Source organism: Nesoenas mayeri, assembly GCF_963082525.1.
Source record: "Nesoenas mayeri genome assembly, chromosome: 1".
In the NCBI taxonomy this organism is placed as follows: domain Eukaryota; kingdom Metazoa; phylum Chordata; class Aves; order Columbiformes; family Columbidae; genus Nesoenas; species Nesoenas mayeri.
The window spans coordinates 66,534,085-66,560,274 of record NC_137541.1 but is presented as its reverse complement, the minus strand read 5'-3'; the positions used below and the strand labels follow the sequence as shown (position 1 = coordinate 66,560,274).

At 38.2% G+C, this 26,190-nt stretch overlaps 1 protein-coding gene across 1 annotated transcript in view; it reads left to right on the top strand.

Moving 5' to 3' along the window:
- CAPRIN2 (caprin family member 2) overlaps positions 1 to 26,190 on the top strand; it is a gene marked incomplete at its 3' end in the record, with an annotated part of 33,851 nt that extends 7,661 nt beyond the window's left edge. Inside the window, exons 4-21 of the mRNA XM_080363562.1 lie at positions 443 to 681; positions 2,044 to 2,126; positions 4,124 to 4,285; positions 4,798 to 4,841; positions 6,256 to 7,101; positions 7,987 to 8,028; positions 8,337 to 8,456; positions 11,947 to 12,078; positions 12,279 to 12,366; positions 13,094 to 13,149; positions 13,783 to 13,884; positions 15,592 to 15,702; positions 16,317 to 16,469; positions 19,409 to 19,592; positions 21,836 to 22,018; positions 23,285 to 23,385; positions 24,149 to 24,215; positions 25,622 to 26,190. Coding sequence (XP_080219688.1) covers positions 443 to 681; positions 2,044 to 2,126; positions 4,124 to 4,285; positions 4,798 to 4,841; positions 6,256 to 7,101; positions 7,987 to 8,028; positions 8,337 to 8,456; positions 11,947 to 12,078; positions 12,279 to 12,366; positions 13,094 to 13,149; positions 13,783 to 13,884; positions 15,592 to 15,702; positions 16,317 to 16,469; positions 19,409 to 19,592; positions 21,836 to 22,018; positions 23,285 to 23,385; positions 24,149 to 24,215; positions 25,622 to 26,190 — 3,282 coding nt within the window. The remainder of the gene's footprint in view (positions 1 to 442; positions 682 to 2,043; positions 2,127 to 4,123; positions 4,286 to 4,797; positions 4,842 to 6,255; positions 7,102 to 7,986; positions 8,029 to 8,336; positions 8,457 to 11,946; positions 12,079 to 12,278; positions 12,367 to 13,093; positions 13,150 to 13,782; positions 13,885 to 15,591; positions 15,703 to 16,316; positions 16,470 to 19,408; positions 19,593 to 21,835; positions 22,019 to 23,284; positions 23,386 to 24,148; positions 24,216 to 25,621) is intronic.

The window sequence follows — 26,190 nt, the reverse complement described above, 5'->3', positions numbered from 1 at the left end:
GTTGTCTCACTACGAGAAATCTGAGACAACTTCTGAATCACTAATTTCATGTGATAAGTGGTCAGCTAGGCTTGGATTTGTGAATTGGTATAAATTCTATCAGTTCCTTATATTCAGTTGTGAAAGCTGTTAGAATAGAACAGCTAGCCAGCATAACCAGGATCTAAATGTCATAAAGGCATATCCCAGGTGAAGCTACCAGTATCAAGTTTGACTAAAAGCTAGATGTGTAGAGAAAATAGTAGGTAAATGGGGAGCTCTTCCAGAGGAGGAGCTGGAAAGATCTTGTGTATCTGAAGAGAGTTAGAAGCTTCTGTTATCTAACTAAAATCAGTCACTTTGATCAGCATGGGATGATCAATACTTGAAGTTGGTGTGTTTTATCCTAGAATCCTGTTACTAAACCATTATGTTTAACTGTTGAATTCATGTATTGAAATAGCTGCTGAAAGCACAGAGGAAGGCTCAGCGAAGAGAGAGTCTACTGAAGCTTGAAGCAGAGAAGAAAAAACTGCGTACAATACTTCAAGTCCAGTATGTGCTGCAGAACTTCACTCAAGAGCATGTTCAAAAAGATTTCAAAGGTGGTATGAATGGTGCAATATACTTGCCTTCTAAAGAACTAGACTACCTCATAAGATTTGCAAAACTGACATGTCCAGAAAGAAATGAGAACTTGAGGTAAGTTCAAGATTTCTATCTAATTGGTATGCTTCATTCATTACAATAAGTGTCTGCTGTTTGACACTGCCATGTCTTGAAATATTATGCTTTGGGATACTAATTAAAATTCTGTTCAGTACATTTGCTTTAGTGTCAGACTAGGAACGTAGCATATTTACCTCATCTGTGTATTAAAGGAAGGCTGCGGCAATTACAGCCTCAGTTGTCCAAGTCACATACAAGCCCTGCCAACTTCTGTCTCCCTGTGGGGCTGAGGGGAGATGGGCCAATATCATTGTAAATCAGGAGGCTGGTGCTATGCTGTTTCCCTGAGGTTTCACTGTTCAAGAAGTGAAAAAAAGTGTGGTAAACACAGGAGAGCTGTTCTATGTTTCATTCTCATGATGATCCTGATGTGCTTCTTTGTTCCAGAGGAACATGAGGTGGTAGTCTTGAGGCTATCTTGCTATTAACTTCAAAGTAGTTTTAAAAATTTAACCAGAGTTTTTGATATCTCTGCACTAAATGTCATACTTTTTAAGGTAATTGGTTGTCAACAGATCTAATGTTTATCTGTGCTACCTTGGCACCATACTTACACTATGATGGCTTATGCATGACAGCCTGTCTCTTTTTAAGACAGTGTAGTAAGAATTGTATTTATATGTGGGAAAAGTAGTTATTAGCTGGTAAGTTGAAACACTTTATTGGGTGTGTGATTTCCATATTCAAACATTAAGTTCTTAAAACTTCTAATCACTTGTCATATGCTAAACTTGCCTAATCTTAGCTCTTCTAAAGAACAGCTGCTTATAAAAAGCTACACAACAGGAGTCTCATCCCAGTGAAGTAACTTTTATTTCTAGCTTATCCTCATTGTATTATACTTCTACAAGAAGTATAATCCTTGCCTTTGGGATATTCAACTTCATAGTGGACTTCCAAATCCATTGTCTGGAGGGGGTGAGGTCATGGAGCTGTGTCAAAGGTTCTCAATAACAGAGTGATGGGAGCTGTTGATGGCTGCTCCTGTACCTGTACATCCAATAAATGAGGTGATCAGCTAAATAAACAGCAATTATTTCCCTGTCTGGGAATCCTGGCTTGGAATGAAGTCCAGGGATTTGCTCTTGTGGGATAGTGCTAGGCTCTCTAATCTGCTTTAATTACCAACAAAAGAGCTGCCATTTGCTAGATTAAATCATGTACAGATACAGATTGATCACTTTCAGTAGTGGATAATGGTCTTAGGATTCACTCTATGTATACAGCCTTCATTTGGAAGGCTAAACATTAGTGTCTTAAAATGAGGGGCTCTGGGATACTACAAGACTTGATCTTGGCTATGACTCCACCTGGTAAAGCTGTCATTTATTTTAGTGTTGAAGACCAGATGGAACAATCATCTCTCTACTTCTGGGACCTTCTAGAAGGAAGTGAGAAACCTGTGGTTGGAACAACATGTGAGTGTCTTGTCTAGAGAAATAACTTGGAGGTCTGAAATTTGGGTGCTGTTTAAATGTCTTGAAAACAGTGAATATACATCAAAGGCTACTAAGTTAAGCACTTTCAAGTGCTGTGTTTAACTCGGTTACCCAAGGATGTACTGCTGTTTGTTCCAAGTTCTGGGTTTTTTTGGTGCAGATCAATAACAAAACAGCATGCTTTCTTTTTCCAAGTAAAGACTTACTCTTCTACCAACATCCTAGCACCTCTTTGAGAAATAATGATGGTCATTTGAAAGTTGATGCATTAATACCTTACGGAATCAGCAGTGGGAATTTTTTTGATAGCTATCTGCAAATCAGTTAAAAATCAGTTCCCAGCCAAGAAATGCTTAGACGTATACTGATGTATATTAGAAATATACTGATGTATATTATGAAGCTTTAGTGGCTCCAGGCTGAAAGTCCCACAGCACTGAAGATTCTACCTTTTGTAGGAACTCCAGGGTCATACCCATTTTTTTTTTACTACAGTGCAGGATACCACACTAAGCAAGGACAGTTATTGCTGGAACTTGCTGTGATCTCTAATCATGCACAGTGTGATTAACTTTGACCTGTTGCAAGTATCTTCACTTTTCAAGTGTACAAAAATCTGTGAGACTCCATATTTTCTTCCTTCTGTGGCTTAGTTTCAAAAATCCTGGTTGTAAGCCTTCATACACATTCTGTGTTCCTGTTAAGAACTTGCTTGTGAGGAAGCTGTTGTTACTTGAATTGTAGTGTCTTTCCTATTGCAAACAGACCTTGTTTGTCCTGTTTGTGCTGATCTTGTAATGGCTATGCAGCAGTAATCTTTCATTTGTCATTGAAAATAATGTTGTTGAAACTGTCAGACCAGAGCACTGATGTTCCCTACCTAATTTCCACATACAGATAGTTGAACTGACAACTAAGTGTTAACTCTTTCCATACAGTTCTGGACAAAGTGCAAGGTGGCCTTGTATGGCCACAGGCTAGTAACTTTAGGCTTGTATCTGTTGACATGAATTGATAATTGCCTCATTATCTTGGGATCCATACTTTTGTAGCTTTTTGACTATCATCTAAAGAACTTCTGTGACTATTTTGTCAGTATCTCTATCACTTTAGTGTCAGTATTACATTGTTCTGTGTGAAAGCTAAACTTCAGATAAAGCTGTTATGACTTACTAGCATTCATTGCCTTGGAAGGCAATTTTTTATATCTGTATTAAATTCTAGCTTCTATTCCTGTTCATATGGTGGTCACTGGTAGGAGTGATCTTTCACTGAATATTTGTCCTGTTCTCAAGGCTGCCCTGTCTCTAGGTCCTCTGAAAGAATTTCTACTATCACTGCTATTTCTGAGGTCTTACTCTCTCCTCTCAGCTGCTGTCTCTTTTTTGCATAAAGGAGGAAACTGGACAGTGACTCTGAGTACCCAGTTAAGTTTTTCTTCAACCATGTCAACTTTAGCTTTTCTAGAACTTTAGAGGATTAAGTTCAGTCTGGAACAGTATTGTTTTCTCCTTCTCTGCCTGTTTATGAAGTTAATATTTTTTCCTTCTGAGACTTAGCATCCTGTCACTGGGAAGAGGGTCTTGCAGGGCAGTTCCATAGTGACTTTGTATAGCTTTACCTATGCTACAGTCTGTACAACATGCCTTTAGTATCAGCACTGGCCAGCTTATAGATGTAAACAAATCCCTTTCTAAGCATTTGGGAGACCTGGTGGCTCAGTGTTTACCTTGTGTGCATTTAAACACAAGCTGCAGTCTTACCTCTGCCTTACAAAGATGTTTTCAGTTGTACTATATAAAGCAATTTAAAATGTTTTAGTAAAGGAAAGTATATTATTGCTATAACTCAGTAAGATGTGTGAACTTAAAGAAGTTGCAATTTATGTAAAAGGAGGAAGTAAAGAGTCTTGACCTGTAATCTGAGTACCCCTTTAATTTCAAATTTTCATATCTTCATGGATTTTTACTCTTCAGATAAACACATGAAGGACCTGTTATCCAAACTTCTAGACTCTGGCTACTTTGAAAGTATTCCAACTCCTCGCACCACCGTGCCAGTAAAAGAATTGGAAGAAGTAAATAGAAAATCTGAGAGAACAAGACAGATGTCAAAAGGAGAGTCTGGCAAAGAACAAGGTGGAATATTACATGGTTCAATTTCTATATCATAATGTTGGGATAAGCTTGAACTGAGCGTTGACTTTGCATAGCTTGATGTTAAATCTAATCCTGTGCTGTAGCTTACTTGCAGTGTAGTAACTAAAATGAAACATGCAAGGCTTGCAGCCCTATTATGGCTAATATTGTACCAAAAAAATTTAATTCATAGTAATAGGATGCTTTTGCCTTCCAAGCAAGTCTCCATGTTAAAGATGTGAGAACTGTCTGGTGTAGGGAATATTACATATTACAATAACCAAATTATGGATACTTCAGAATGTTTGCTTAACTCTAAACTTTTGCAATTGCAAAACCAAATCAGAAAATAAAAGCTTGTCTAAAAATAGCATGTTGACTGAGAAGCTGACCTTTCAGAATATCTGGTTTAGCAATTGACACTACTGTTTAAATAGAATTAAAGACTTGCTACTATTTGGTCTGCTTTTCTGCATTTGATCAGTTGAAACAAATTAACATCCTTTTTCTAGAATCCTTTATGGAGCTTATGAAGTCTGAAATACAGCCACAGGAGGTAAGATATTTCACTGCTAATTGCTTTCCTTTAGTATTGTGATTTATCAGAAATATAACTGCACTTCTACAACTCTTCTTTAAACTTAAAAAGGGAGTTGAAACAGCAACTTAAGTGTTGCTTTATGTATCAAGCATTGAAGACTTGGTTGCATTTCTAATTCTAACCCCAAATTTATGGCTTCTCTAGGGTATTAGGAGATAAATGGGGCAGGACTATATGAAGCAGTATCGTACTTCAATGCTCTGGTATTTTCCTTCCTAAACCAAAGCATCAGCCTTTAGAGTTGAAACATGCAGATCTTCTGTGTACTATAGGATAGAGAAGATACTCATCTACTAAAGCCATCTCTAAAAGCTAAGCTTATTGTAGCAGGGTTGATATTGGTGGGCTTGAGAATGATGTAGGTCATGTTCTGATTTGTCAGAAAAGTAGGGATTCCCAAGAAAGATTTCTGTGCACAGGAGTGTGTAGATCTGTTTCAACAGCCCTTCAGACTCCTGAGTTAAATACTCAAGCTTCAACTGGCAATAGCGTAAAAACCATTAGACTTGGTTCAAAAGGTGGGGAGGGGTATCCCTTTTTTAAGTGAAAATAATGGTTCTTAAAATGCTGAATCCATGTTTCCCAGGTATCCCACCAGTGGGTATACTCTAGAACAAGTTTTTTTGTAACCTACTGGTAACACTGTTATGTGACTCTGACACTTCTCTGGTGACTTGTCATAAACAAAAAATCTCAGCCAGTGAGCCTCCTACATCCTTCACTTCATATATATATATGTATGCATACATATATATACAAACACTTCCTCTTTATGACAAAGTGGTAACTCAGGAAAACTTCAGAACATCTTAATTGAACTCTTGGGCTTACAGTAAACACAGCATGGAGTTGTGGAAGTCTAGTGGTACTAAATCTGACTTTTTAGTATTTAAACTTCATGAAGAATTATAGCTATATTTGGTTATTGGAGTTCCAAAGGGCCAGAGATTTTTGGGGAAGATAGTGGTGCTACACTTAGAACATCTACTAATATAGTACCTCAAGGTATTTTACATGCTTAAGAGGAGAGCTACCTTTTTAAAAATCACAATTGAATTTGATGTTGTCACTGCCTAGGAACGTCAGTTAGCATGGAGGATAAGGGTAATAAATTCAGCTCAAGTATGTTTCACTTGTGCGGTTCAGGACTGTTTCATGCTTCTCTGTGGCATGCCAAGCAAAGCTAATCTGTGATGTTGTAGGATAAAGCCATGGCTTTCCATGTAGGTTTTTATGGCTAGTGTTTAAACTGTCTAGGGTCTGCTTTTAGTCAGAAATTTTTAGTAGCTTAGTGACCTAACTTAACTGACCTGAACTGTAGTAGACAAATGTTTTCTTGGGAGCCATTAAGTTTCTTTGGTCTATATAGTTTCTCAACAGGCGTTATTTGCCTGAAGCAGAATACTCTGTCAAGAAGAAGCCAGAAGAGCCCAAATCTTGGGAAGCTGAGTGTGCTAGAAAGCAAGAACCTCCAAAGTCCTGGGAAATGCTTGTTGATATTGAAGAGCGGGAACAGAAGCAGAAACAAGAGACCTTAAAGCCTTGGGAAGCTCGTGTTAGGCAGCAAGAACCAAAAAGACCAGATTCTCCAAAGCCTTGGGAAGCTCGTGGTAAAGAGGAGGAGCAGAAGCGTGAGTCTACAAAGCCCTGGAACACCCGTGTTGAGGAGGAAGAACAGAAGAAGCAAGAAGCTCCAAAGGCCTGGGTAGCAGGTGTCCAAGAAGAGCAGGAGTCTCCCAAACCTTGGGTAGCGAAGGTTAGAGAGGAGCAGGACCAGAAGAAACAGGAATCAGCTAAGCCATGGGTAGCAAAAACTAGGGAAGAGCAGGAACAGAAAAAGCAGGAGTCCCCAAAACCTTGGGTAACCAAAGTTAAGGAAGAACCAGAACAAAAGCAGAAATCTCCAAAACCTTGGGTAACCCAAACTAGGGAGCAACCAGAACAAAAGAAGCCAGAGCCTGTGAAATCATGGGAAATGTCTGTTAGGGAAGAGCCAGAGCCAAAGAAGCAGGAGCCTGTGAAGGCTTGGTCTGCACATGTTAGGGAGGAGCCGGAACAAAAGAAGCAGGAGACTCGAGAGGCCTGGGAAAAAGCTGACAGGCAGCAGCAAGTGTCATCACAACAGTTACAGAACCCTCCGAAGACCTGGGGAGCTGCAAGTGTTGGGCCAAAGGAGCAGATGGGGCCAAAGAAGTTTGATATGGAACCCAAAGAAGTGAGTTGGCATATGTAGTATTACCTGTCATAAGCTTTTGACACTAGTGCATTGGACTAAAGCTATCTATTAGCACAGGCATTATAAGGGGCATTTTGTAGGCCTATATTTAGACTCCTATTTCATTCTTGGGGAGAATAATTCTGGCAGTTAAACTTTATATATGAAGACTGAGATAGTCTGCTTTGCTTTTTACATCAACACAGTATTGCTGTGTTTGAGCCTTGAATAACTGCTTTATGCATAAGACAGAAGAATTAACTACATCCCCAGCTATTGGCTCTGTCCACTGTTATCGGTACAAAGCAGGTATGACTCATCGAGGGATCAAATACTTTGTCTGTGGCTGCATGCAAATAGCACTTCAGTAATTTTGTAGGCTTTTGATTAAAATAGCTGCTGATTCAAGAGAGATCTAACATCTAGATCAGGCAATACCAACTGTACAGGGGCTTAAATATGTATTTCCAGATGAATGCATAAGCCATACTGCTGTCCTGGAGAGCCTAACAATAGCGGAGTTTGTGTTAGAAATGTAAAATGAAAGCTATTGCAGGGCTTACAGCTGGGCAGGCTGCTAGCCTATAGTTACGTTATATTCTTTCTCACCTGTGCTTGGGTAGGAACAACTGATAGTGTAAAATAGATATGACAGGCAAAATAGAGTTTAGTTAAATCAGTATGGTGATTAGTTTAGAGTTAAACTTCAGGAAAAAATAGAAAGGAATTGAGTAATTCTCTTGTACACAATGTTGTCAGCGTGACTACCTTGTTTCTTAAAGAAAGCAGAAATCACTTCATTCCATATTACTTGTAGCAAACAATTAAGCTTAAATATTGAAGTCAACTTGACAGAACTGAAAAAATTGATGTTCTTGTGCCTAGAAGCGAGAGCGCAAACAGAAGGTTGAACATGAAGTTAAAAGAGTATGTAACATGGAGCACTGGGTGACAAAATGGGATTAAGATGTTTCAGCTTGATTCATCTTTTGCACTCAAGCTGAGTAGAATCTTGTGTCTGGTGGTGGTACAAAACCTGGTTGCCTCACTAAGTAACTCTGAGCACAAGTAGGTGTTGTGCACTGAACTATGCATGGTATTTACTATAACAGACTATCACAAGTACTGGAATAATCTCAAGCATGTTAAGATGCCTTGGAATTTCTGGTGTTGATTACTGTGAAGTTTAAATGCAAGATGCTCCCTAATGAGATGAGGCTCTTATTTTTCTATAGGATGGAAAGATGGATGGCTTATGTGGTGGGCAAGACTTTGATGCAGTGAGGAAAAAGGCGGGTCTCCAGTCAGTCGGAGAAACTTGTAAACTGCCTAGGAATCTTCATAGTAATGTGCAGGTGTGCACATCAGCAAAATTAAACTAAATTAAATGTTGGAATGTGAGGTTGCTTAAGATTGCTGAATTAAGTAAACAAAGCATATTTTTAAAAGTATTCGAACTTTGATTTACATTGGGGTGTCAAACTAATTTTCACTGGTGGCCACATCAGCCTCATGGTCACCTTCAAAGGGCTGAATGTAATTTTAGGACTGTGTAAGTGTAACTATTCCAGCTGTGAGGCTGATATGGCCCCTGGTGAAAATGAATTTGACACTCCTGGTTTGGATAGTAGACCATAGTGAAACACCAGATGGCTTTAATTTTTAGTAGATGTTGATAACCCCTAATATCAAAACTATATTGAATGAGGAAAAAAAAGTGTGCTGTCAATCTAGCTAGTTTCCATAACCAGTGAAGATATCTTTGACTTCTGAGGTATGTTTCAAGAACAATTAAAATCCTATTAAGCTTTTTGGATAATGAAATTTCTCTTGCCTTTGCTTGTATGAAGAAAGAAACAGCAATCCAGTGCTATAGCTGGATCTGTTTCACTGCCAGAGAGAACCTACAAATGACATTGTGCAGGGATCTAGGTGTGGTAGGTAAAGGGCCTATGTCACTGCTCCTGTTTTCTGGAGCTGAAATTAACCTTTCTTTACTCCTGGAAATAACTGATATCTTTTAATAAATTGCTAGGCTTTGAGATGTTAAAATATACTTAACTTATTGTACCATAAGGTGCAATACCTAAGAAGTTGTGCCTAAGACAGCAGAGTGAGCTGATGTGCAGGGCTGCTGTGCTATTATTCTATGTAAAAGTGTTTGCAACCTGTGGACTGGCAAACTTGGTTAGAGCTGAATTTGTGGCCTGTTACATGAAAGTAAAGCAGTTCGGCTTGTGCTGTCATCCAGTGCCATTTAATTCATACCTGCTGTGAATACTGCTGAGTAGAAAGCAAATGTTAATTGTGTATCTATGTGGCACAGCTGGTGATCACTGTTGTGATTACAGCTTAGGTACCACCATTGCAGCTCATTTAATGCTCTGCAGCTAACAAACCTAAAGTGGAATTGAGGTACTGGCTCTCAGAATGGAGTTTTATTCATATATATGAGGTGATTGAAATGTATGTTAGTGTTATGTATAAATAGACCTCCGCTGTCTTAAAAAAAAAAAAATCAAGCTTTAATAGGAGTTCCTAGCATATTGCACTTTGGCTAGTAAAATTCTGAAGCTATCAATGTGCCTTTACATTCGTTCATTTGCAATGGTTTAATGGGTCCTGAAAAAACCTCTAGGTGTTCCAACTCCGTTTTTAGTTAGTTCTCTGGGTATATGTCAATGTTGTTTTCTGAGTATACAAGTAGTGTTGAAGTTAGGTTTCAGAAACAATTGTTATGACAAATTAGACTCTAAACTTATCAGTGCTTTGTAAAACTCTAACTTGATGTTCCTTGAACTGCTGGTATTAAGTGATCTCAACATGCATAAGTCTGAGCTGGACTAATACATTACTAAACTCATAATCTGCTGCCAGATTGAAATGACTTCCAGGATCAGCATCTAGCTGTAGGCTAGAAGAAAATGGTTTTAAACAATTTTAAGGCTGTCAAGTACCTGCTCTTTTTCTAAGCATGTCTTTTATAAAAAGTCATAAAACCTGGCAGACTTCACCTGGTTAGGTGACTTAAAGGTTAGAAGTTTGTTATCCATTTGCAAACATACAGAACCAGCTCAGTAGTGTGCTTGTGTCTTGGTAAGCTGTGGTGAGGAAGAAGAGCATAATAGAAGCATTAACCAGTTTGACCCATAATGGATTTACCGTGACAGCAAGTGTTTTAAGATTGTGTGCTTTTAAGTGAGGGCTAATAAAGTGATGGATAGGAAGATTCACATTCCTAGTAACTTAATCTATAACTTGCTGAGGTTTAACTTTATTCAACTGTATCTCTTGCCCTGCACTGAGATGCTTAATAGCTCTAGTTCCTGTTCATTATTGGAAACAATACAGCAATATAAACTTGCATAGTCAGTAGCTGATGTGCCTCAAATTCTAATGAAGATACGTTAGTACCAAAATATATTCTTCTAGCTCTAGAGCAAATTTTTTCACAGCTCAACAAGTAGCTATCATGTGGGCCACAGATATTAAAAATTGAGTCCTCCAGAGTTAATGATGTGTTATGTGTACATACATTATGCTTTGCAAAGCTCACTAAACCCTGTAAGCTTCTTCTCTGTGCATGCTATTGGAATTTCTGCAAATGCTAGTGATTAGTTTCAGATAACTGAAGAGGAAATGCAGGAGGGGTTTGGGGCTTGTTGTCCTAAAACTGGACAAAGAGCATTTCATCAGTTTGTTTAGAATTTAGTGTGACAATTGTCATGACACACATACACTTCTGCCATATAGTCTCCTAATGACTTCATACAAAATATTCAACTATACTGCTATACAGTATAGTGAAGTAGTAACTTCCTGTACTGTAGGAAAGTGAAGGCTTTCACATGTTCCTGTGTCTCAGCATTTGGGCCAGCTGAAATAATGCAACCACTTAATGTCTTCAGATTTGCCTTCCTCTAGCTGCATAGACAAACATAATTGCAGCAAAGCTTTAGAGAATCACTAAAACTTATGGTTTTAAAACACTTAACAACAAGCCTATCTCTTCCCGAAGCTGCTTTCAAAAGACATTTTAGACCATCTAGACAATCTAATATTATTGTCACTGTGTAAATAACAAGGTTTCTGCTATTTGAGTTTACTATCATGATTTTTGATACCGGAGACTTGCTAATTCTCTGATAAACCATTTCCTTCTTTTAGAGTGAGGTCAGAACCAGTTGGGATGAACTGTTATGTGACTATCTGAAACAATTAAGTAATAAGGCCCTGCAGAAGTCTTTATTTAACAACAAAGGCTCCTAGATAGGAGCACAGGTGTATTTTCCATGCCAAGCTTTGAAAAAATTAATACTTTCTGCAGGAGCTGGTGCATTGGAACTGTCCGTCTTTTTAGTGGAAGCACTTTGGTCTCATCCTGAGTAATCTGCTTGCAGCATCTTTATTAGGTGCACTTTTTTCAGAATGCCTGGAAAAAACAATCCTAATAAAAGATCTATACTTACTGGCATGGGCTTTCCTGGGAGGAAGTATGTTTTAAACACTGAGTGATGCAGCTTTAATTTCTGAGTCTGTTCTGGCCTTTGACTTAAATATTTGGATTTTCTTAGATAGAGGTGCCTAATTTTGCACTAAATGCAGGCAACTTATTGTATTATGTGCATTTGGTTGTAAGAAACTGAATTAATTCTGTCCCTTAGCAACAGTAGGCAGATTTTTTTTTTTTTAACGAAGTGAAAGCTTGATTCAGGAAATATCAATAACAGCACAGAATTCCTTGGCCTGTGGTATCTGACACCTATAGGTTACTCTGGAAGTATATTGGGTAAGGCAGTTTGTCTTGCTTCCAGTATTAGATATAACATCTTGTCTCCTTATTAGGTGCCTAAACCTGTACATCAGCCAGCTGCAGAATTTTGCTCTACTTCAACTCTTCCAAAAGATCCAGTATTGAGAAGGGAGAAACTTCAGGATCTGATGATTCAGATACAAGGGACTTACAACTTCATGCAAGTATGTTGTTGGTTTTTTTTCTTTTGTAGCATAAAGCTCCCGTTCCTACTGGGTTAGGGACAACAGTGCTGACAATGCATGTTTGTACTGAATGAATGAATCTAGTTCCATTTAGCTAACAGCAACTTGTCAACTGAGAGTGTTTCATTTGTGTCTAGAGTTTAATTTTTTTTTTCACCTAACTGTTCTCTTTTCAAAAGGAGTCCATTCTGGATTTTGATAAAGGTTCACCAAGTGCCATTGGTTCATCCCAACCACCTTCAGTTACTCCAGCAAGTAGTCCTGTAGGTAGGTAATACTGTAAGTGTAAACCATATGTAAGATTTTGCAAACACTAACAGTTTGCTTGGGCTGTAGATAAGTATGCTTGGTGAAGACAGCTTGTCTAATTATGAAGACTATGAGTATCTGATTTAAAAAAAAAAAAAGCAGCAGCTTGAGCCACTTACTTGCTTATTTGTTGCTGGAGGTGGCTTAAGTTGGTCCATCTGCCTGGAAATTTGATGTTTGTATAACCACTGACTGGCATGTGCATCTGGATCCAGCTGCAGGATTGACATGCTGTATCTTTGTAACAAACTTGTCTAGCTGTGGTGTATATAGATGTAAGCCATGAATGAGCTCAGAATAGAGTGGTTATCTAGTTACACTTAGAAAATTAGAACTTTCTACAATGGGCCATGTTAAGAAACTGTCTGGGTGGCTCTCGGGCTATTAAACACAATTAACCAGTCTATTAAATATTTATTTTTTTTAAATCTGGAGGTAAGTATCTCCAGTGTGGTAGAAATATTTTTCACTGAATACCTGTCTTTTACAAAAAAGAAACTGAAGTTTTTGGTTTGGTGTAGTTTACTGATGTGAAGTCTAAATATTTGCAGTGGACATACTAAAAATAGTAATGCATCTTCATACACCAAATGTTTTCAAAAACTAGAACTGCACACTGAGACTATATGTAGTGTTTGAATTCAAAGAAAATGTTCCTTAAGACATTATTTTTTTTTTTTTACAGCTTCAAAAGAACAGAAACTGCCAAGTCAGAGTGATTTTCTTCAACAGCCCCTTCAAGTAAGTTGAAATTAGGACTGCCCTGAAGAGGCAGAGCTGTAACTAAGGAGCAGTATGGAGATTATTCACTAGAATAGACTTAGTACTTTGTTTTTTCTTGTTTGTAACAAACTTCATGTAACTTAATAGCTTGCAAGTCTAAGAACATTCAAATGCTGCTTAAAGCTGGCTGCTATCCTGCTTGAAAAACAGGAAAAATGTTTGAAATTTCTCAAAGTAAAACAGTATATTGAAGACATGATGAAATAGTTTGAATATTTAACCCACAGATTCAAGTTGTATCTAATAGTTGTGTGCAGGAGAACATGCTGCTTCTTTCCTAGATAGTGCATGTCTTCATCTTTGAGATCCTCACTTATGCCAAAGATAGCATCTCAGGCTTTGGCGGCCATGGTTAAGTGAACCTTAAATTCACTTAATGTGCTTGCACACCTTGCTGCTTTGGCTTTTAAATAGGTTTCCTAGCCACTAACAATAATACTGAAGAAACTTGGATAAGAAACTGGTCAAAGCACTTCAGCTCCTGCCTCATTCTAAGGTTTATTTGGAAGTGACCAGAATGTGTGTTTCAGTGAAACCAACATGTTAAAGATAATCTTTCAAAACCTGATCTCAGTTTTCTTTTCTTGCAAGGCTGCTGCTTCATCCATGACATTACATGGCTCAAATACTTCCCTAGCATCTGCTGATCAGACTCTTTCTGGCCCTGATACTGAAGACTTGGTGACACCACAGGTAAAGAAAGGACCCTTGGGTTCACTGGCATGCAAAGATCTATGGGATAGCCAGCAGTAACAAAGCTGTGGTGGGGCCTCTCCTGAGTAACTGTACTTGAACAACACACAGGGACAGAATGCAAGTAACAGCAACAGTACAGCCTGCATTCTGGAATACTTCAGAAGATGGTGGGGAAAGTCTGCCTAGCTCCACATAAATGCAAAGTGAACAGTCTGCCCCTTGAAATGAGAAGGGTGTGGGATGAAAAATGCAGGCTAGGAAATATGGTGCATATTCTTGTGGGAACACATGAAGCAGCATAAATATCTGCTTTGGTTACAGTATAGAATACTCTCATGACAACACAGAGGATGCATAAATTGGGATGGATATGTCATGAAATAGACTTCTGTGTAAGCTAAAGGATGAAATGTGTTCTCACAAGCACTACCTGGAGAAATACTGGGAATCTGACTTTGTGATGTTCAGCCAAGATGTCAATTGGCTTTCTTAACTGTATTTATGTGCAGTTAAATATTCAACTAGCATTCCAATATTGTTTAGAGCTGAAAAGTGTTTCAATTTATGCAGATGACTGTCTTAAAGATCTCTTGCCAAGTTTTGCTGTGTTCAGAAACACAGCTGGCTCTTTCTTGTTGGACTCTTATACAGTGTATGTAGATTATAATGGGGAAATGTACATGCTTTTTAAAATGTTTCTTTTGCTGATGTACATGTTATCAGTATACTGTGCATGTAGCATTTACTCTATTCCTTCTTGTACTATATAGTTGAAGATAAGAGTCTTGACAGGGATATTAAAAGTCTTTCTGCCTATTGAATCAGTAGTTTTGGCCTGATTCTTGATGCCTTTTTTCATTTCTACAGTGTCATAGGAATTCTTGTGCTGACAAAGATTAAATAAAATTAGTGTTCAGTATGCATCCAGAAGACTTGTGCTGCACTGTAATGTAGAACATATGATTTAGCAGAACGTTCTTGAGTTTTGGTGCAAACTTACTGTTTGGAATTAGAGTTGCCTGTGCTCAGCATATCTCTAGTCCCTTAGGCTTGTAGTGTGGTGTCTTTCTTTTCCAGTCCTGCTTCTCATGGAAAGCAGTAGTTAAGCTTTGTTTGGTCCCAGCACAACTGGGGAATATACTCTGTGACAGGGCACTCTCCTGGTATGCACATGCAGTTCTGTTGGCACCTGTGATGGTAAACGTGGTGAGAATGGGACTGGTAGCCTTTAGCCCTAGGCTGTGTATCTAAGTATGAGTAACTCTTAAACTTAGCATTACAAGTGTGAGCCAACTATAGAACATGCAGGTTTTGCAATAGCAAACCAAAGTTTGGCTCTGAAGCCTTGTTTGACGGAGTTTATCAGAAGTTTAACATCAGACATGTCTTCCCGTTTAATTCAGGTGTGTCACAGACTTTATTGTAAATAACTGCTTGAAGCAACCTACAGTTCTTAAAATTATCTGACTTCACAGGGCTTGTTGTACATCTTCTTGTGTAAGAAGGATAATATAAGTCTGAACCTCTAAAGCTACTTACTTTAAGCTTTTGGTTAAGATGCCTATTTAGTACATTTACTTTGGACCTAATGTTTGTCATGGTCTTTCAAAACCTATTTGTATTATTATGCACTGGTATTTCATAGAACTTTGTGCTTTCTGCAATACTTCTTGTAATAGCAGGTCCATGTATGGCTTCTTCTAGGCATCAGCATCTCTTCCTCAAGAGACTGAGAAATATGCTTCCCAGCCACTGTATCAGACAACTTCACATATTTCTGAGCCACTGATATCTAAAAAGATTGAAATTGCCCAGGTGAGCTCTCACAAATACAGGTAAGGTAGATATATGCCTTACATTCCTTTTGACTTCTGATTCATATAAATATTGGTATTTAAAATCAATACTTCCTTTTGCCATCTGCCCAGATGAGACTTAATACTGGTTAATACTTGTCTGCACAACCAAGCATTGTTTCTAATCTGAAACATAATTAAGTTGGGAGGGGAAAAAAATCAACCTCCCTAAACTTCCTGAGTTCCTTTAGAAAAGAGAAGTCACTTTTAATATCAGCCAGAGAATAATCTTCCAATAAATGGAACATAAGGCATTCTGTGTTTCCTTAGTGGTGGGGGAAAAATACCTAAAGTCCCTTGATTGCAAAATTATTACAATGAGTGGTATGTATAGTAGCTCATAGGCACATTTCACTTAATCAGCAGAGACTGCAATAGAAGTACTGTTTGCTGAGAATGCACAGCAAGATTTGAAATTGTAAGCAAAAGCTCTTTTGTAGCTCTACTATGTCCAAATGTCATCCTGTAGAAACTGCTGACTTCTGTCAGTCTAGGCTTTAGAACACATTAACTGCTTCTGTTACTGCCTGACAACTATCAAGTGACCTTTCATTACATTTGTTCTTCCCTCAGGCAACTGTTCCCCTCTCAAGTGAACCGCAGTCACCATTGCCTACTTCAAGCACCTCTATGTCCCCAGTACCACCAGCGCAAAGCTTTCAGTCTCCTCCAGCAACTAGCAGTTCTGTCACAATAACAGCAGCTCCCTTCCAGGCTATGCAGACTGTAAGTATGCAAACTGAGGCTACAGAAGAATAATTGACAATAATGCTAATAACTCAGTCCTAATACTGAGGGACTGGCTCCCCTTGATATAGTGCAGAACTTGATAGATCACTTTGTTTTATTGTTAAAAATCTGTATTAGACATCTGCTTCTCCAGTGCCTTTAGAACTTAAGAGATCATCTAAGAATAGAGAACCTGTGTGGTTTTTTTCCTCTGTAGTCCAAAAAAATCTAATGTTGGGTTACCTTAGTGGTCTTAAACTAAGAGGGAGAAGTCAGACCTTTAATCAACAGATTTATAGCTGTGCCCAAAGGTAAAGTTGACTATACTTAAACTGTTCTTGTGCATAAATTTCAAATAATAAAGGCTGCAGAAGAGAGGGGGAATCCTGAAGCATATAGCTGTCAGGACTAAAAGCTTTCTGAAGACTGAACCTGTCTTGCTGCTTTTTAGACCATTTGCTTTAGTGGGATAAAACTCAGTCAATGCAGTCCACTGGAATAATGGAAAATGTCCTTGATAAAGATTAGTGTAGCTCATTATCCTAGTGTGTAAACAAGTAGTCAGTATAGATGTCTAGAGAACAGTCAACACAGACTGAGTGGTGTTTCTTGCAAGTAGATAGTATTTTTTCAGATTATACATCATTACTAATGTTTTCTAACATTACTACTGTCCAGTAGTTATCTGCAGTAAAGCTTAGAGGGACTTGGAGGAAGGGTGCCCATTTAGTTGCTGATGTTCCCTTCCCTGTAATTGGGCTTATCTACTCCTTTGCCTTCTTCAGAAGATGATAAAACCTTAATGTTCTTGCTCTAAAGCAAGCTTAGAGGTCATTTAAGATTCTCTAAAGGCATTCTCAATTCTAACAAGTTCCACAACTTGCAGGACAATCTACATCTTGCAGTATTGAGAGAGGTGGTAGGATTTGGTGGAAGAAGATAGCTAATAGCCTTTCAGAGCACAGGAAATAATGACTAAAACATCTAGGATATTCTGGTGTGGACTGTAGTGAATCACTACTGTGACTTTCTCATTGGTTTTCTGTACTAGTAGAAGAGTTTCAAGTAGAACCTGCCTCAGAAGTATGGAGTTTTGATATACGCTATAAGTAAGACAGGGAGGTGTTAGGTTTTTTTTTCTAAGCCAGATCTCTTTAAATTATGCTAAGTGGCTGGGTGGTGACTTTTTATGGAAGTGGGGAAATAACAGCATGCTATGATCAAGGAACCCATAGTCTTTCTGGGGATCCATTCTGTAAGAAAAGCAATTGGTCATGATGTAAGTGTGGAGCCTTGGTCTTGGTGACTGTGCTAGGAGTGCTTTTGGCCAAAATAGTATAACTGGAAGTTCACTTGAATTAATGCTGTGGCATTTTCAGTGATGTTAAACATTAAAGATTTCTTTTGGAATTTTTGGGTCAAACTGGCAAACATCTGTCACTATATTGTTAGGATGTTAATTCCTCCTGTAGTGGTGGCAGTCTTTAACTTCATGGTGTGGGGTTTGTGGTTTTGTGGTGGGTTTTTTTTGTTTTTTTTTCCTCTACATTGTTTAGATCTCATTGCTGCCAGGAAATCACAGCCATTGGATTTCAGTAGATAGCCAGGAGCCAGAGTTTCTTGCCAGAGAGGAGAGTACAGAGACATAATGGAAGTCTCTGATTGCATTGCATGTCCTCAGATTTCTGAATTGCTGCCATTGTGATTATGGGAACTTAAAGTCTGATCCTACCTGTAGCTGAAGTACTTGGACTAGAATTCTACCTTGTAACCCTTACTGGAAGGAAAAAGTAGACAATTTGCTACAAATAGTCCAAGATATGGCTGTTGACAGCCTGACTGCACAGCATCTTCAAATTGCTTTCTGGTGTATCAGAACCAGAATTTGTTATTTTATAATGGTTCAAGTTGTATACTCAATACTTCAGTATCATGAGGGGGTTCTGGGCTGGCTCCCTGTTAGAGGAAGCACCTGGCTTCTTGACCCTATAAAAAGTGTTCATTTCCCATTTAACTATAGAGGCTTCTGCAGATGACAAGAACTGTGAAGCTGTTCCTTGCATCTAGCTGTAGTTTGTATTGCCTGGTCTGCCTTCAGTTTATAATCTTGGAAAATGTTTAGATATCTCTAGACTCAGTACTGCTGACAGCTCTTCATATGAAATTTAGAGCCTTCTACTCAAAATAGACTTTTTCTATTTGATCTTGATACTAGTTGTCACTTGACAGCATTAATTCTGGTAGTTCTGGGTTATTGGCTATAAAACAATAGTCACTGGAGTGACTGAACTCTGGTTGATTAGATCTAACAGTAATATGTGTACCACCCTCCTGTGCAGGCTGTAACATAATAATTGTATTATAAGACTGGGTTATTTAGGCTACATGTTTACACTGAGGGAACTTAAAACAAGAATATGGAAGTTGAGGTTTGATTTAATTTTTTTTTTTCATGGAGGTGAAGGCTGTCTAATATGGTATTTATCTGAGTGGATAATAGAGTTGCACCAGGTTTCAAGATGGGTATAAAGACCTCAGTTCTTATCAAACATGAATATGTCATCTGAGCATAGGCTGTCCTAGCTTCAGGTCAAAAGCTGTAGGACAAGTACTCAATGAATCAATGTAAGGGTAAACTTCCCATAGAAGCAAAATAACTTACTGCATGGTAGCTGTTCTTTTGATCAAACATGGTAGCTATGATCAGTCAAGCTCCATTTCTTGGGTAGCAGCTATGTAAATATTAAGTCCTAGATGCTTACCGAGAAGGAAAAATCTGGGTTGAAATACAGTGTTCTTGATCCTTTCTAAGAAGCAGTTGATGTTCTAAAAACTGGTCTTGGCAGATGGATTTAGACCACAGCATAGCAGGGTGGTGGCATTAGGCAAAGACTTTATCTGGTAGTGTTAAGTACTTGTCTTGAAATATGTTGTAGGTATTTAAAGTGAATGCACCACTGCCTCCACGTAAAGACCAGGAGATTAAAGAGGATTCTTCATATTCAGCAGGATATAACCAGAGTTTCTCTACAGCAAGTACACAAACTCCTCCTCAATGCCAGTTGCAGTCTTCTCATGTTTCAGAACAAACTTCTCTTTCACAAGAATCTCTGTCTTCAGGTGAGAACTGAACTTGTTTCCATTTTTCAAGTAGTCTTTAAAGTTCTTCAGGTTATAATAGTATTTTAATTAATTAATGTGAGTATATTAAGGTTCTTCAAAGTGAAATTCTGAACTGCTTATGTAGCACCTGTTAACATTATGGTTATATCAACTCTAGCTAATGGTATGTAAACTTGATTTCAAAGCTGCTAGCAGGATGATGGGCTGCTTCAAACTAGTTTCTATACTAGTTGTATGGACAGTGACATCTAAAGGCCTGATAAAAATAATTTCTCACCTATGAAGCTCAAGTATGCAGTGCTACTTGTGAGAGTCAAACCAGTGCTCAAAATTGAAGCAGTGATGAAATACTGCATTTGGAACCATTCATTTTTGTCTCTGGTAGTAGACACCAGTGTTGTCTGTAGTGCTGGGAGTTTCAGGATGCTAAATAAGAAACTCTGTTTAAGCCTTCAGTGCTGAGGTGAATTACTCAAAATGATAAGTATTTTATGCTACTGTACAAGACTAAAATGTGTTATCTGAGAGCTGTTTAGGATTTAGAATATTCTTGTTTTAAGAATGCTGGTATTTTTCCTTTGAACTTACAGTTTACAATACAATTACTGTAAGACACATGGCTGATCTTGACTGTACTAGTACTTGCCAAAATCTTCATAGATATTACACCTTGTTATATTAGACATAATCATTCTAGATGTTACTGACAGGTCACATCTGTCTCACCTATTTAATATTCCAGCTGTATCTTGTGATGAAGTTCTAACTTTCTGCAGCAGAGATCCATGTTGTTCCTAATTAGGCCCCACATTTGTCACTTGTTTGTTACCTAGGAAGGCTTGTTTCCTAACTAGATGGCTTGTCACAAGTTCTTGTAATTCAGTGAGATATTGAGAATCAGCTGAGCTGCAGCAAACTGTTCATGTGCTTTTAGCCTAAAGCAGGTGCAAGCTGACAATGGCCTACTCTGCAGCAAAATGTAATCCTCCTTCTGTTTATATAGCTCTGACTTCTTACCAATGCTGATTTTATTAGCTGCTTGAGTCTGAGCATCTGACCTGAAGATTACTAAGCTTCTGATTAGTGGGATCATGAGCTGCCTTGTTCAACATAAAACTAACCTGCTTGACATTCAGCTACTGTACCAGGTGAATCTATATAGCTGACACTATGAAACTGAAATGAGACTAGCCCCTAAATTTGCTTGAAACAAGTTCCAGGGTGAAAGGAAGCTGGCAGCTAGGAAACAGGATTAATAAGACTAATCAAGTGACTCAAGGTCACTTAAAATTACTGTCTTTCTGCCAGAGGACTCTTCTTAGAAATTATAGTAGAAGCAGATTGCTACTGTATGAAGTCAGTGAGACACATGAAGAATGAATTCCAAATAAGAGTATAAGTATAGCAGTGAGGAAAGCATGTTTAGCTTGAATGCTCGTTCTCCTCACTGAGACTACATGTTATCAGCCTTCTATACATGTTATTTTTTTGATGGAACATCATGATTTTAATTTATCCTGTGCAGTGGCTCTGCCCAGACTTGAGAAAGGGGTTTGGACTGTCACTCTGGATCAGTTTCAAGCTTTTTTTGATTGATATGAAAGAATGGTTTATATCCATGTGTGGAGATGTATTCATGGTTGCAAGGTCTGTATGTAAAGCTGACCACTCAGCCACCCTGTGAGTGAAAAGCATTCTTGAATACCTGTTGCTTAGGGTGAACCTGCCTAATGACATGTGGTAGTAATGCCTGCTGAAGAGACCAAACCCAAATATATAGCTTTCCAGTTGTCTTATTGCTATCCAGACAAGACTGAGTTTGTTTCCTTTCAAAGGATGTTAACACTGAGGTAATCTGGTTTATTATATAGACCATTGAGGTCTTGCTTGTAGAATAGTGTTAGTTCTAAATGAATACTCTTAATCAGGTGTTACTTTATTTTATTCTAGCTTAGTTATATTCTTCACACTGTTAGCAAGCTTGCTGTCACCTACACAACTGGATCCTGTTGAATGCATTAGAGGCTTCCACTGAGCTTGGGCTGTCTACAATATACTTTAACAAGCATCAAGCTCTACAGAACAAAGGGGAGGATCCCCATCCTATTTGAAGTAGTGAGTGGCACAAGAACAGGATATTCAGAGCAGCCTAATCAGTCTCTGAACTTCTTCCCTTCTAGGTGTGGTAACTTACAGTTACAAAAGTTTTGAATTAATCTATACCTTCTCTTTTTAAGGAGTGAATTATCAACCTGATGGAGTGGTTCCTGTTAGCAATGGTAGCCTTGCCTTTTATCCAGCACAGACTAATGTTATTCCCAGACCCCCTCAGCCTTACCTTAACAGTCGTGGGTCTGTCAGAGGATCTGCTAGAGGTGGAAGGTCACTGGCTAATTCATATCGTTCCCCTGGTGGGTACAAAGGTATGTCTGTATTTACTACCACCTTAAAAAAACAAACTGAAAAACCTGCTAATATAGTAACACTGGAACATGATTTAACATGGTATTAATTTTAGGTTCTATATGTGAAACTTCTTAAAACAAGACTTCAAGAGCAATGTGAAGATAATGGGGTCTTCTGTTGTGGAATTTAAGCAAGTTCATTCTGTTTGGTTTTTTTGTAGTCCCTGTACTTTAGGTGTCAGGTGAACTGACAGAGCAATTTCATAGCCTTTTTAATTATGAAAGTAGAAAATTTCTCTAGTGGATTATTAGATTACTTAATTACATTGACTTTTCTGCTTGCTATTTCATTTACCATTCTGAACTTTTAACCCCTTTATTCTTTCTCTTGGCATCTGTCTTGCTAACATTCTGGGCAGGTGTTTTTCTCATCAGATGTCACTTGTAGTATTTGTTCAAAACAAGATATGCTTTGCTTAGTGTTGTTGCCTTTAATATTACCAGGAGAAACTGGGATGGGGAGATGCTCCCAACAGTGGGGAGCCTTTCTGGATTAATAACAAACTGAAGAGTTTTAAGAGGAGGATTGTTTGGTCTGTATAAATCAATTACTATTTTGTTGCTACCTCAAGTACTACAGAAAGTTTCAGCTGACTTTAAGTAGATACTAACTTAAGGTTGTTGGTAGCTGTGGCCTGTTCCCCTTTGAAATGGAAGGGTCCTTAGTCTGTTTCAGTTATTGGGTTGAGCCTGCTCAATACCTTGTAGGAATGTGTACCAGACAGCGAGTTGTGTGGTTCTAACCTAACAGCTAACTTAACAGTTAAGGGTTTGGTAGTGTCTGGTACTAAATTGCTTGCAGCTCCTCTTTGGTATTTAGTCTAATAGCTAAAGGGGCTAAATATTATAGTAGCACTTAAGTGTACAACAGTAATAGCAAAAATTGAAAAGTACTAATTCTATGTTAAATTCTGTCTCTGGATCTAGCAAGTTATTCAGGTGTTCCTTGAAGTCCCATTAGTATCAAACAGGCAGTTTTTAAATTCTGATGTTAATACTTTCAAACATGTAATTTTGATACATTTACAGTGGGTAGTTCTGAGTAGCTCATGAAGTGCATTCTTTATAGTAGTGAGACTCTGCTACAAATTCTGAAATAAGGAATAGATGTGTAATTGCATAACTTAACAGACATAATTGCCAAAAGGAGCTCTAGTTGTATTCTGGACTTGTGCTGTAAAACAATGAATGACACTGATTATTCAATCAACTTTATTTGAACAGGTTTTGATGCTTACAGAGGCTCGCCTTCAATAACTAATGGCAGCTATGGCCAGCTGCAGTTCCCTGGTAGAGATTATGCTGGAATGTCTTATACTCAAAGGGTGAGTATTGACTTTGTTTAAAGTAGCCTTTTGAGCACTGTATGGGAGGTAAGCCTAATACTGTAGCTTTTCATTATTGTAACAGGTGAACTATTCCTTACAAATCATAGGTTACTTCTGTTTCCTAGACAAAACCCTTTTTTTGGAATAGTAGACAGCAGTTGAAATAGGAAGTTGGTTCAGACAGGTAACATCTCTGTATGATAGGTGGATTTTAGTCTGAAGGGAATCTCCAAAATGCAAACAGATGGCAAATAGGATGTGGTATAATGAGTCCATTTTACTGTGAAGTTTAAAGTTGGTACTCAGTGCCTCTGTAGTATAAAATAATGAACTCTTAAAGGGACTGACTGAGAATGTGGTCAGGCAAAAAACCAACAACAAACAAACAAAACATGTAAAAAAGCAAAGGCTTCTGGTAGGAAGAGGGTCTTCAGCTTTGAAATTAAGTGTATTCTCCTGTACAGATTCAGACTTCTAGCAGACCTGAGAGTTAAGATATTGCTCAGTGAACTGAACTGAGTGTATAGTTCAGAAGCTAACTTGTTAGAACTGGCATTGAAATAGCACTCTTTTACAAGGTATTATAAAATTAATTTTTCCATAAATAAGGTTGTTTATCTGTATCTTAATTCTGAACTCGCTAATTGTTTATGCTAGACCTTGAATTAATTGTGCGAATGAAAAAATACTGTATTTGTTAGCCACACTTGTTTTCAGATTTCCTTATAGTCATCTTAGTAATACTTCTGTTCTCTTTTAGGATGTTAATTACCAGCAGTGCTATAAACGAGGTGGGATAACCAGTGGTCCTCGAGCAAATTCAAGAGGTAAGGCTGCCCTAAGGTTCCCAGTCATACTTATGTGCATGTGCACAGCAGATGCTGAAATAGTGTTATTGTGAATATTGAGGAAAACAATGTACTATCATTGTTCAAACAGATCAAGCTTGCTATAAATTAACCAAGCTAGATGGAAGCTTAAGTACTGTTCTTAGTTTTGCATAGCAGCAGATTTAATTTCACTATTCTCAGTTTATCTTCCCATGTTGGAGTTCTGACACAATGGTACCTTACTGAGCTTCCTTCACAAATAAACTGACTAGGAAAACATGCACAGGGTGGTTCTGATGTTGCGTTTGGCATCTTAATTGCATGATTCTGGGTAAGCTATCAGATCTTAGAAAATTTGTAAGAACCTATTCTATTAAAATAGTTTATTTGGAAATTCAGCTTTAATTCCATGCTGTGGTACAAAAACGAAAATACACAAGACTAGCTGTTTCGATCCAAGCATGAACAGCATGTGTTTTGAAAAGCTGTGAACAAGATTTTTTTTAATCCTACTGTATGTGCTGGAAAAAGCTGGACTCATAGTGCTATAGGTGAAAAGTGACATGAATAGAAATGATGGATCACTACAAAAATAAAGGGAAATTATAGCATATGGAAACTTTTAATATAAAGCAGGTCTTCCCTCAGTCTGAGGGAGGACTAGACACACTTCAGAAAATGAGAATTAGAAGAAATTATGGTGAGTCAACAGTTGAGAAAAGTGCTTGTTAACATTAAGATATCATAGCAGTGTTACTTCATTTTATTGGTTATGTTAAGGTGTTGCTTTCCAGTAGAAATGACAATGGCTTGCAGCTTTGAGGGGTGACTGCTTTAAATTTCTCATAAGATAAACAGCTTCATTTGGGGAAGTAGGGTGTGGAGAATGCTTAAAAGCAATTCTGGTTCTTCAGACTTAAAATATTTTAGCAATGTAAGCTGATACGACCTACTAAGGAAAGAACTCCAGAACAACAGTATTGAAAGAACTTGAAATGAAATTTCAGGTCTTGAAGATGACTAAATAACTAGTTAGTTCTTGATAATTTTTGCCTCTTTTTGGCTTTTTTTAGAAATCACATTTTTATTTCTGCTCAAAAGTTAGCATATGTTTTTTAATGATAATGTATATGGCAATACTAAAGCTAAAACTACTGCAAGCTACTGCTTTCTTCTACTTAAAAGCAGGAGTAGTTAAATTATGGTGCATCTTGCTGAATGCAAGTGTGGTGAATGTAAACCAGCTTCGAAGTGCTGTTCTCACTAGGGTACTTCAACTTCCTGTAGCTAAAAGTCAAATCTGTTGCAAAGCCCATACAGTTGCTGCTTAAGATGATGCCCACCGATTTAAGGGTATCATTCTGTTATAATACTTACTTATCATTGCTAATGATCTTTAACAGCAGGGTGGAGTGATTCCTCTCAGGTGAGCAGTCCAGAACGAGACAATGAAACCTTCAACAGTGGGGACTCTGGACAGGGGGACTCCCGCAGCATCACCCCTGTTGATATGCCAGTGACAAGTCAAGCTGCTGCCATACTACCAGTGCATGTCTACCCCCTCCCACAGCAGATGAGAGTTGCCTTCTCTGCTGCTAGAACATCCAACCTGGCCCCTGGAACTCTAGACCAGCCAATTGTGTTTGATCTGTTGCTCAACAATCTTGGAGAAACTTTTGATATCCAGCTTGGTAGGTTCAACTGTCCAGTGAATGGTACATATGTCTTCATCTTCCACATGCTGAAACTGGCTGTAAATGTTCCCCTGTATGTGAATCTCATGAAGAATGAAGAGGTCCTGGTATCAGCATATGCAAATGATGGGGCTCCTGATCATGAAACAGCCAGTAACCATGCGGTCCTGCAGCTGTTCCAGGGAGATCAGATCTGGTTGCGTCTGCATCGGGGAGCCATCTATGGAAGCAGCTGGAAATACTCCACCTTTTCGGGATACCTCCTTTATCAGGACTAA